Source organism: Schizophyllum commune (assembly GCF_000143185.2).
Source record: "Schizophyllum commune H4-8 unplaced genomic scaffold SCHCOscaffold_14, whole genome shotgun sequence".
In the NCBI taxonomy this organism is placed as follows: Eukaryota; Fungi; Basidiomycota; class Agaricomycetes; order Agaricales; family Schizophyllaceae; genus Schizophyllum; species Schizophyllum commune.
In genome coordinates, this window is record NW_026089551.1 from 197197 (window position 1) to 208324 (window position 11128).

General features: G+C 53.3%; 6 protein-coding genes across 6 annotated transcripts; 2 read left to right on the plus strand and 4 right to left on the minus strand.

Moving 5' to 3' along the window:
- Window positions 1-889: 889 nt before the first annotated feature.
- SCHCODRAFT_02672913 (uncharacterized protein) lies at window positions 890-2126 on the minus strand (the record flags this gene model as incomplete). Its single annotated transcript, XM_003027192.3, has 3 exons — window positions 890-1314; window positions 1362-2060; window positions 2111-2126. 3 exons carry the CDS (start codon window positions 2124-2126, stop codon window positions 890-892), a joined length of 1140 nt encoding a protein of 379 aa, XP_003027238.1.
- Window positions 2127-2953: 827 nt separating this feature from the next.
- Window positions 2954-4159, plus strand: SCHCODRAFT_02518541 (uncharacterized protein; the record flags this gene model as incomplete). The annotated part of the gene is made up of 1 exon (XM_003027016.2): window positions 2954-4159. The coding sequence occupies one exon, from the start codon at window positions 2954-2956 to the stop codon at window positions 4157-4159; it is 1206 nt and encodes a 401-aa protein (XP_003027062.1).
- A 1038-nt stretch (window positions 4160-5197) lies between these two features.
- Window positions 5198-5629, minus strand: SCHCODRAFT_02672915 (uncharacterized protein; the record flags this gene model as incomplete). Its single annotated transcript, XM_003027193.1, has 3 exons — window positions 5198-5226; window positions 5254-5328; window positions 5374-5629. 3 exons carry the CDS (start codon window positions 5627-5629, stop codon window positions 5198-5200), a joined length of 360 nt encoding a protein of 119 aa, XP_003027239.1.
- Window positions 5630-5787: 158 nt separating this feature from the next.
- Window positions 5788-6429, plus strand: SCHCODRAFT_01107089 (uncharacterized protein; the record flags this gene model as incomplete). The annotated part of the gene is made up of 3 exons (XM_050341038.1): window positions 5788-6009; window positions 6063-6189; window positions 6236-6429. 3 exons carry the CDS (start codon window positions 5788-5790, stop codon window positions 6427-6429), a joined length of 543 nt encoding a protein of 180 aa, XP_050197378.1.
- A 177-nt stretch (window positions 6430-6606) lies between these two features.
- SCHCODRAFT_0238000 (uncharacterized protein) lies at window positions 6607-9819 on the minus strand (the record flags this gene model as incomplete). Its single annotated transcript, XM_003027194.1, has 11 exons — window positions 6607-6744; window positions 6794-7039; window positions 7095-7299; window positions 7397-7406; window positions 7742-7883; window positions 7944-7979; window positions 8133-8211; window positions 8349-8416; window positions 8910-9117; window positions 9163-9427; window positions 9477-9819. 11 exons carry the CDS (start codon window positions 9817-9819, stop codon window positions 6607-6609), a joined length of 1740 nt encoding a protein of 579 aa, XP_003027240.1.
- Window positions 9820-10588: 769 nt separating this feature from the next.
- SCHCODRAFT_02435234 (uncharacterized protein) lies at window positions 10589-10768 on the minus strand (the record flags this gene model as incomplete). The annotated part of the gene is made up of 1 exon (XM_050342522.1): window positions 10589-10768. A coding segment is annotated over one exon (180 nt), but the record flags the coding sequence as incomplete, so codon positions are not given.
- Between the last annotated feature and the right edge of the window lie 360 nt (window positions 10769-11128).

Consider the following 11128-nt stretch of genomic DNA (forward strand, 5'->3'; position numbering starts at 1 on the left):
ACCATGCCAGGTTGAAAAGGGCAAATAAAGTCACAATTGTAATTAATAGCAAAAGTAACTTCACTGGGTTTGAACCAGTGACCTCTTCATTCTCTGGTGGTGATCTAACCAACTAGGCTATTAGGGCTTAAGTTTCTGAAGTGTTGATCACACTTTATCATAGTACCCTCTGCCAACCTAAAACATGCTCAACAATTGGTTAGGCCTGTTAGGGTTGGTTAGAGGCTAGGTTTTCAAGGTTAGGAGGGTTAGAAAGTTAGGTTAGTTAGGGTTAGAAGGGTTAGAGGTTAGGGAGGTTAGGTTAGGAAGGGTTAGGGAGGTTAGGGTTTTTGTTAGGGTTAGGGGTTAGGTTCAGGTTAGGGCCAGGGACGGTATACCTGCCTCGTTGTCTCATTGGTTAGAGGTTAGAGTTTGTGATCAGAAGCATTGGAGATGAACTGAGAAGGTAGGTGAGGTGAGAGAGGGTTAGAAGGTTAGAAAAGGTGGGAGAGGGTAGTATGGTTTATAGCTGGCTGTTGATAGAAACTGCAAGCTCCAATGGCTCAGTTGGTTAGATTACCAGCAGAGAATGAAGAGGTCACTGGTTCAAATCCAGCTATGGACACTTTTGTAATTTATTGCAATTATTTTCCCATTGACCTCTTTCAATTCTGCATGGTAGCAGCCATCCATGGCTGCATCAAGGGCAAATGAAACTGTCCCTGTGGCTGCATCCATGGCCATTTGACAAAATACTACGACCAAGGCTCGTAAATGCGGTTCTGTGCAATGCAGAGGTATGGCGTGCATGTTCCCAAGACGTCGTAAATCACATTTTCGATAGGTGCTGTGTATTCGTGATGTGCAACGTCGGAACTTTTGTAGGAAGCTTGTCAAGTACGAAGCGGTGCTACTCCCTAGGAACAACATGTATATCTAATGTAGGTGGAGGAATGAGGGCCAGAGACGCCTGTACGTACTTCCGAAGCGCCACAATTGAACGAGATCCTTCTGCGTACTTGGTGAAAACAGTTATCTTGAGGTGAGGAAAATGTTTGACGCTACGCAACCACGAATCCCATCGTACTTCTTGCGTCTGCGCGTGCTGTCCATAGAAGAGCGCTGGAGCGTCAGGTCCCCACAAGCAGACGTCGCGAGCATGTGATGCATCTATGCGGATATGGACGGTGTCCAGACTGTCCGCAACCCGCGTGCATCCAAAGGCAAAGAGAAATTCTTGGATGAACGCCCACTCCCATCGCTCGCTATCATTTGGCTCGTTGATCTCGAAGAGGATAGTCGTCAAGGAAATCATTGGACGACGGGTACGAAGCTCTGGTAGAACTATCAGCTACTGAGCAAAGTAACATATACAATCGCACCGTAGTTGTCGATACCCTGAAAACTTGGCAGCTCCAACACGTACAGATACCCCGCTACACCGTCCATGCAATGCACAAACTCGACCCACGTCATAAACCGTGGCAGCCGTAGCTGTCGCAGATGGCTGGTCCTGCCGAGGACGTCGGTCGTGAGGAGATCACGAATCGGGAACGGTTCGTCATCCAATAACACTAGACGGCGTAATGAAGCCAGATCTAGGGACTGATCGTCTGACGAAGCCTCTACCGCTCCCAAGAAACCGACTTGAAGGGTGGACAGCTTGGACGACATCGTGGACAGGCCCCGAACGAGAACGGCGACGCTGTGCACGTGGACGCGAACTTCCAGGTCCGAAAGGACAGGAAACTGCCACAAGAAAGAGGACAGTACAGATGACTGCGTCGACGGTGCGCCCATGTCAAGACAGGACCATCGCAAAGTCGTGACGTTGGGAAGGATGGGAAATGCATGCGGCGGAACTTGAGGTCCGATGGTGATCATGTTCACCAGTGACCAGAGAGGAATGTCGTCGACCGTCATGTATAGAACGTCAGCCGATCGAACATGTAGCCGTCGCAGCAGAAGCGGTCGGGCGATGTTCGAGAAAAGACGAGAGGTGCGCATGAGAGACTTGAGAGTCTTCTGGCCACATAAGCCAGCCACGATCTGCAAGAGTTCGACGGGCAGGCCGCGCGTGTCTGACGGACGAGTTAATGTGTAGCAAAGAGCACGTACGAAACTCACTCACCTGGCGACATACGCATGGGAAAAGGCAATCAGGGAGAACTTCGTAGGTGGGATGAAAAGAGATGGCCTGCGAGCAGACGTCGCAAGCGGAATGCGAGCCACCATGTGCGCGGATAGACCTCGACACACCTGTTCCTTGCGCTGACATCTCGTTGCAATAGCGCAGGAAAAACCGTTCAGCGCTGCTGTCATGTACGGAAGCAAACCTTAGCAATTGGAGATGCACATTCCACACACGATCACAAGAGAACGGAAGTATCGGCAAAGAAAAGCAGGGCAGGTATTGCAACCGAAAAGGTGAATTATGGTCAGGCGCGCATGCAACCCGATGATCGAGCCGGATGTAAGGCAGAAAGACTGGATTTTCAGGGAAGGTCCTCGAAGACGAAGTGGCGTATGCAGACTACGCAGTGCAACACGTCCGCTTTTGTTGCATCGGGGAACGAATACCTAAGATGCGCCTGCAATTGAAAGCGCTGGCTAGCGATGACGGACACATGTAACCCCCGCGTTGGGGAAACCGGACAGGAGGAGTGCAGAGCTGTATTGCATCGGCGCAAAAGAAATCACCTGCAAGTCGTAGGAATGCAGCTCGAAGAGCGTCTCGCCATCAAAGGACGCAAAACCCCGTACTCGAATCGAGAGTAGGACGCACGCACGCACTCGCCCCTCCATTGCTGATCACTACGTCATTAGTGTGCACATGTTTGAACATATTCTCACGAACTGAGGCAAGGCGTCATCCTCCGCACACTCAGCATCGCCAGCGACGAGGACTTTGCACATAGTGAGCAACGAATTTTCGAATCGCCCCGAGCGAGACCACTCATAGATTCGTACAGAAATGGACCCATCATCGATCCTACCCTATGACACGTTCTCTGCTATTTGCATCGAGTTCGCTTTCGACATCCTGCAGTCCGAAAGGCGTGCGTTCACCATCTGGAAATCTCTCACGGGCGTGAGTCGAGCGTGGCGATCTACCGCCCGACACACACCAGAGCTATGGACTGTTCTAAGTCCTGTGCGCCACCGACGTCTATCTCCCACCATTCACTTTGCAGAACAGAGCGTCCTCGCCCGGAACCGGCCGCTCCACGTCATATGGCTCGATGTTCCTCACGCCTTCGAAGACAGTGCGCCTGCCATAGCAGCTCTCGCCGAGCGGCTGCATCATCTGCAGTACACGTCTACAATGGGAGCGCTCTCGCGACAATCGCTAGGGACACTCCCTCATGTCACCACAGTTGACATATCAATGTGGGAGCCAGCGAGTATGGACGCGCTGCGGGCTCTGCGAGACACGCCTGCTCTGCAGTCTCTTACTTTGACGCTCGTATCTGAACCGGATATGTGGGATCGTACAGTGAACCCTGTCTCATTCTTCGTCCCAAAAGTACCTCACCTCACATGCCTGATTCTACACGCCACCGCCCAGCTGGTCTTTCACGCACAAACATGCATCGACTTGTTGTCTGCGTGCAAAGAGACTCTCCTTTGCGTGGCCATCACTGGAGACATTTTCTGGCCGTTGGGAATGTCGCCAAGTGCGCAAATCACGTTGGAGTTGGGCGCTCTTCAAGTCCTTACCCTTTCGCATACTGCAGCACGACTGATGTATGCGATACGCACGCCCAACATTCAGGACATCGAAGTACGACAAGTCGACTGGCCGACGCTCGGAAGCGGAGCACTAGCGACGTGCTTGGGGTCCGACTCAAATGCTTTAACGTACTTGCACTTCACGCACGTTGGCGCCGTAGCATCCGCCACTGTTCACGACGCACTTGCAGTACTTGAACCTTGCACGTCCGTGGAAACCCTCGTGCTCGACTTCAGCGAAGCCTTGCCTTCAAAGGTCAGGTTCGGGCGGCTGATCATGCACGCCCTAATACACGTTAACGTGTTGCCGTCTTTAAAGGACCTCTACGTTTGGCTTGGGAGTAGATGGAGGTACGAGGACATTGATCTTCTTCACGAGTTACAACGAAAGATAGCGCCACCAAACACCCGCAACGTAGCTATACACTCTGATGAACACGGCGGATAACCCACTTTACCTTGAATATATCACGCATCAGTAAAAAACGACCTGCACGCAGACGACCACCACACCTTGTCCACCATCCCGCACCGCCACCACGACTCCAATGGACGCGCACCAAAAGAAAGTCGTATATAGTGTTCCCGGTAACAATTGTAACCACTTTTACTCTACTTAGAACATACATTGCGCAATATCCAAGCAGAAACGTTGGTACATAAGCGCTACAAGTCACCCGCGATGCAAGCGCAAACGCAGGAGCGTGGTCTGTATGTCTAGCGATTCCGTATAAAGCGTGACTCTGTGAACAACGAGCGAGAGAATCACCATGATCAACCCAAACGCACACGCCTCAAGAGCGAAACGCCTATCCTGCTGTCGCCTTCCAATCGACCGGCCGTGGCGACAGCGACCACCGGCCACCCACGTCCAGAAACGATGCCATGTAAAAGTGACAAGGTCGCCAACCGCTTTCATGACAACCCGACCCTCTCGGCTGAACACGACAGAAATCGGCGACTCCGCACAATCTCTGTATATACCAACCGACCACTCGTCAAGCACAGAATGCCGAGGACGCCACGCATGCCCTCGAGACAGCGCACGAGAACTCCATCCCCAGATACGCAGATACCGACCAGAGCATGTGGTTCCCGCCGGGAGAGGTAAGCCACCTCGGACGAATGCAAGGTTGACGGTATAGGCCTCAGGACCATGCGTAGTGGTCACAGTTTTGACCATGTACGCACGCAGTGCTTCGAAAACGTAGGCAATAGCGCTCGCTTCGTTTGCAACGCCTTCAGAGGATTCTATCAGTTGCGGGTGCTGAGTGCAGAGCTGGACTGTACGCACGAGCGACGCGGCCCCCAAGAGGCTCCCCGTTTGTAAAGGAAGGAATCCGAATCCACGGCATCCTCTTCTCGATACAACGAGTACACATGCGCCTGTTCAGTGGGGCGATGTCGAAGGAGGGAAAGATGCACTTGTAGAGATGGGAGAGAGACACAACGTTGATGCACGGTGCGCTGTACAAACGCAGGAATATCAGAAGAGCTGCTCAGGCTTGTAAGTGACTGCAAGGTTGAGGAGTAGGGACTTACATTCATAGTCATTGGTGACCTTTACTACGGACGGATCGCCGAGCAAGCGAAGAACACTGGCCGGAAAGCCCATAGCTGAGAGCACGTTAGAAACGAAAAGCAGATGAAGGTCTTGCTTACGACCAATGACACGCATGTTGAAAACCATGGTAAAAGCGGGGCTTGCAAGCGTCACGCTGTCGACACGACAGACACCATCAGGCGGCAGTGGATAGGTATCTCCCGTGCACACGAGGTCGCAGGGTATACCGTATGTCGTTACCGTTATCGACACCGCGTTGCGACCTGTCGCCACGACCCAAGGGATAAACCAGTCAGCGTCCGAATCATCCACCATAGGAATATAGACAGGGATGCTGATGACGGTCGACGACATAGTGTACAGTACGATCGCTCTCAGGTGTGCGCGCCGATACAAGGACACAACATTCCCCCAAAATCGTGAGATGATAAACAGAGACATTGCTGGAAGACAACGATCACCTATCGGTGTCTGTGGACCGGAAGCAATCCAATCCGCAACATTCAACCGAGATGCGACATGCGATCAGCCACCGTCTAAGCCCCCAACCTGCTGGCGGCAGCAAACAAGCGGGCCGGAAAGCGGAAAATGGAGCGATCGAGCAAGGTCCCACCCGCGCATTTTCAGGCGCAGACTTGCCAACCGATTCGCACAACGTTCCCTTCTGCGTTCTCGTACTACAACGAACGATGCCACCCAGGTTCACACACAGAACAAAGAAAGCGGGCTTGACGGTGAGCATGACAGTTGTCGAGCGTGCGCATGGTCTTCATACCCAACCCCAAAGTTCGACGTCGGACAAGTCGAACAGTCTTTCCAACGCGTGGTCGACAATGAATACATCACGGAGTACGCTCTTGTATACACAACGTCTGTCCTCGAAGCAATCACAAGGGCAATTATTGAGCGTGCATGTGCGTTGTAGAGTCAAGCATCACGACAGCGTTTCTAACTGTGCAGCAGGCAACATCGCTCATGAGTTTAATCACAAGAGGCTGGAGTCGTTTCACATTCAGCTCGCTATTCGCACGGACGCGCCGCTCAACACCCTCGTGAAAGAAACATACGCTGATGAACCTCGACATGAAATGCTGCCTCCTGCGTTGCCCGTGCCCAGTGTTCCAAAGCTATCCGAAAGTGGTGGCGAGCTGTAAATGCCGAGAATATTCACTTACGCACATGCGACGATAGATACTTCACTCTGTCGACGTGGGACATGATATGGAGCTTGAATTGTAGATAGGATTCACATGTGAACAAGTAACATAAAGCCATGCAGTCCCGTACGAAAGAGCGCGAAGATCGACGAAGCCGACGACGATAGGGGCCCGCTACATGTGCGACTCGTCGACGAAGGACCTCTCCAACTCATCGTCGTCGTCGTACTTCATCTTCGTGACCTCGTAAGGCTTCAGCGCCTGCTCCACGTCGACGACGACCGCCTCAGCGCTGTCAGGGTTCTCCTGCATCTGCGGCACAGTTTTGAGAGACGCCAAATGACCGCCGAGATGCACTCACGCGAAGGAGCTTATGCGTGACGCTCTGGTACAGCAGGACGAAGTTCCTCTTGGCTTCACGCAAGTCAGCGGCCTGACGACGGCATGTGAGAGCCAGCTGCTGCTGCACATCGCGCGCTTCGAGCTCCCTCTTCTGAGCCAGAGCCTCTCGATCTTTCATGTCCAACAAGTTGGCGTTGGCGACATCCAGCTTTTTCACTGCGTCGTCCCGCTCAGAGAAGGCGAGGTTGATCAAAGTCAGCACCTCCTGTACGAGCGCAAACATGAGTATGGTGAGCAGCAGACGATGGCCAAGCCCGTACCTCCGAAAGAGCGGCAGTGGTTTGAGCAGACGTAGGGATCGGCATGGATGACGAGGGGGACGGTGTGGACTGATACGAGGTTAACAAAGTATATAGGAAGGCATCTCCGTCGCAGCCTGACTCATGTACAGGCACGCTGTGCACGTTCCACACGTAGACAACATTCGACACCGGCACGGGGCCCTTGATAATTCCGACACATGTACTGCGCAAAGTCAATCGGGCATCTATCGACGGCTACACGACAGCCATGACGGAGAACAGAGAACAGCGTACCTATCGGCGGTGATCTGAATACTGACAGCGCGAACGCTGTGGACAGCCTATCATTTCCCAGACCGACACATACATAAAGGCACTTGCGAAGCGCCGACAACAAGGCATCTAACTATCTGCTCCATCGCGACTTCCAAGTTCGCCGTCAGCAGTTGTCGCCTTCCGTCCAAGCAGCAGAGTCCTTACGTTTGCACAGGCAAACCTCCGTCATCCTCATGTGCTTCATCGCAATCCTATGCACGCAGTACAGCTGCGGCCACATCGAACGACAGGAGAGCGTGAAGGTGAGCGTTGTACGGCACATAAAGCTCTACTCTCACCGCCTGTAGGTGGAATGTAATGCGAGAACGTGCGCGTTGAGTGCAGCTCACCTCCGCGCGCATCAGGACTGTGAAGGATCGTGTCGCCAAGGGTAAGACGCTTCTGTTCCCCCAAGAGCAACAGCTGACACCCCTCCCCCGGAACCAGCGCTATCGCGGAGAAGCAGCTGCTCGCGTACGCATGTAGCGAACGCTGTGCATCGTGCTCAGCGCCTGAGACTAAGCGACACGAGCCTCGCTCTTGCTAGTATACAGCGGCCGTCGCTTGCATGTGCCCCGCATTCGCGTACTAAGAAGTCGATAGTCGTACGAAAAGCATTTACGTTACCACCCCACCATAGCTAAATCGTCGAACCCAACCCTACGGCGCTACCGTGCATCGACGAAGAATTCGCCAAGACAAGGCTTCGCAAGCCTACGAAAGGCAGCATGGGACACATACGGCATCCAAGACGGTACACACTTCAGGGCGTGGAGCGCAGATGCATGCACGGGCTCTAAGAAGCGCGGTGAACTGGATTCTATGAAAGCATGTCATGGTCATGAGCTGCGCACACACACACAAAATCCATCAAGACATGGGTGCGGCAATGTAAAGAATAGACCAGTGTATAGACAGGCCGACGCAAGCGGGAGAAGGTCAAATGGAAAGACATACATGGACGGCGCGCCGTCGTTACGCAAACTCAACACCTCACACGCCCTCGTCCACCTCCCGACAATGTACTGTACTCATCAGCGTGGTGCCATACTGCCACGCACGTATACCTTCCACGCGTTCACCAACACCATTCGTAAGAGTGACAGCACCCGCTCTGCCGTCGTGCGATACACGTGTCCCATTGTTGCACATGTTGTCCCACAGGTCCAAATAAGGTAAAACTAAGGTCATCGATCGACACGATCACCGCAGGACTTATACCCGATCCAACATCGATCGACTCGATCACTACGGCACTTATACCCGAAATGTACATGATGTAGCCGATCACGCCAAGCCGCCCGGGCCGCTCGCCGACGAAATAGACAGGCCCAAATCCTATTCGAATGAAGGAATCGCCTTCGTGCGATCCGGAAGTGATGTGCATATGCTTTTCGCAACCTCGCTAGTGTCGCGCGCATTCCACCTACGAAGACGAGAAAAGTTACTATAGGACACAACCGGATGTAGACGAACTCACCAAGGCAACGAAGATCCCATGAACTGAGTGATACGCACGAACTGCCCTCGAAGTCGACTGTCCGCAAAGACACAGCCCAACGTCGGCGCTGACGAGTCCAGAGGATGACCAGACACATACCGCCTTTTCATAACGGGACCAGCGACGGCTGAGTACGTCCGCCTCGACGTTGGAGGAAGGTATGCATGAAAACGCAGACACCAAGACTGCCACATCGCAAGATCAACGTCGCTGTCAACGCAATCCCTATAAAGTGTTAGAAAGCGGTCGAGCACGCAAGGAAAAACACACAGGTCCGGCCAAACCGGCAACACCCACGTGTGCTCATCGCCTACGAAGCGATAGCATCTACCGAACGGCACGCTTGCATCACCGGCTTCCTGCTCGTACAACCACCGAAGCGGGGCGAAGCCTTCGTCTGCTAACTTGGCAATAAGGGCGTCCGCCGCCATAGACTGGCCACGTTCAGACAAACAAAGCGACCGTGAGCGACCGAATGTGTCCAGAGGATACAAAGAATACGCAGAGCGGTGGGTTATGAAGTTCATAGCGGCAGCTAACAGCCAGCGTCAGAAGTCATACGCCATAAGCAAGGAAGGACTCACTGCACGGTAGATCGAGCACATAATCCACGGGACAGACGCGGACCACCAATATCCTAACCGAGTTCGATGCGTTGGAAGGACGTATGAAATCGAACGAACAAAGAAGTGCCTCTCCGTCCTCTCCCCACTCCTCAGGGAACCCCTCTTGCTCGTAAAACAGCGAAGCAAAGGAGTGGTCACCAGAGGGTGACGACTCAGACGTGAAGCCCAGTTGGTTGAGGAACATGCCCAAGCGACTGGTCGCAGAGTAAGCAACGGCCAACTCCAGCACTGCTTCGTGGGTGGATATGCGGCCAAGGAAATGAAGAACGATATCCCCAACGATGACTGCGCCGGTGTCCATCATGACATAGCGAAGAGTTTCGACCTCAGCTCGCGTGAAAAAAGAGGCAAGCGTTGATGGTAAGTGGAAAGAGCGCCTGATGAAGTCCTGAACGCGATGTCGCGCTGCCCAATCAACGAGACCCAATCGTACGAGATCCGCAGGAGAAAGCCCTGCCAATAGGGGGTCATCGCAAGGCGCAGGTCTGCAGCTCATTAAGCCAAGGATACGATGCAGTTACATAGACACCTACAATCCACCCAAAGAGGCACCGGGAGAAGTCATATTTGGCGGTGAGTAGGCAGATGTTGCCACCGCCACAAGAGAAGAAACGAAGGAAGAGAGATTCCGCCTGTTACCGACGCAGATCGTCAAGTTCTGTACGCCACAAAATTTGAGGTACCGACTGTCCATTACGCGCAATCAATCTATGCGGACCCGACAGCCATGCAGTGACACACCCGTCGGTACCGTCAATAAGGCCGAAAGCATCATCATCGCTACGCGGACCAACCGACGTCGCGCAGTATTACCGCGTCAGCAAAGCACAGTTGCGTCGTATAGATGTAGAGGACGATATTGAATGTCATTTCGATGCTAAGGCATGTTCATACATTACAAGCCGTATGTACGAAAAGAATCAAGCAGACGACGGATGATCGAGTACCCGATCGAGCTGCTCCAGCACGTCCCGCATCGTAGCCACCTCCACGCGTACAGCGCTGTACAGCTCACGACCAATTCCAGCCACAGTACGGAAGCCCTCGAGGGCACGGCGACGGCACGCGGGATGAGGGCATGCAGGAAAGACGTGGTTCTCGCAGTCCGCGTTCGGCTCCCTGGGAGACCGAGTGCAGGTCGGACACTCGTCCCGCACGCAGGTACCGCATATGTAGTGATTGCACGGTTCACCGCGACCCCAGGCCAACCGGCCGCAAGGGCAACGTTGCGTGGCCTGGTAGGCTTCGAGCTACAGACCGTGAGCGGACGTGCAGATGAAAGAGAGCCAAAGCGTACGATGTGCTGCAGACCAAAGCGGACTCTGCGTCCAAGAATACGAACGACTTCCAGAGTAGATTGAAGATCCTAATACGCTATCAGCAACGTCCACCAATAGAGTGAGTACTGACCAAAGAGGATGACATGGCGTTGTTGGAGAGGATTCGCACCGCCGCGCTCCTTATATATTGCAAGTACCACATCCGAAAGCTTGAGACACCGCGGTCCGATGATAGCCAACAAGTTCTGGTAAGCGGCGCCAAGGAAGAAACGGGTGAACTTGCAAGTACACAAATATGCTTGCACTTTCTCTCGCACGTCGGACCAGGTT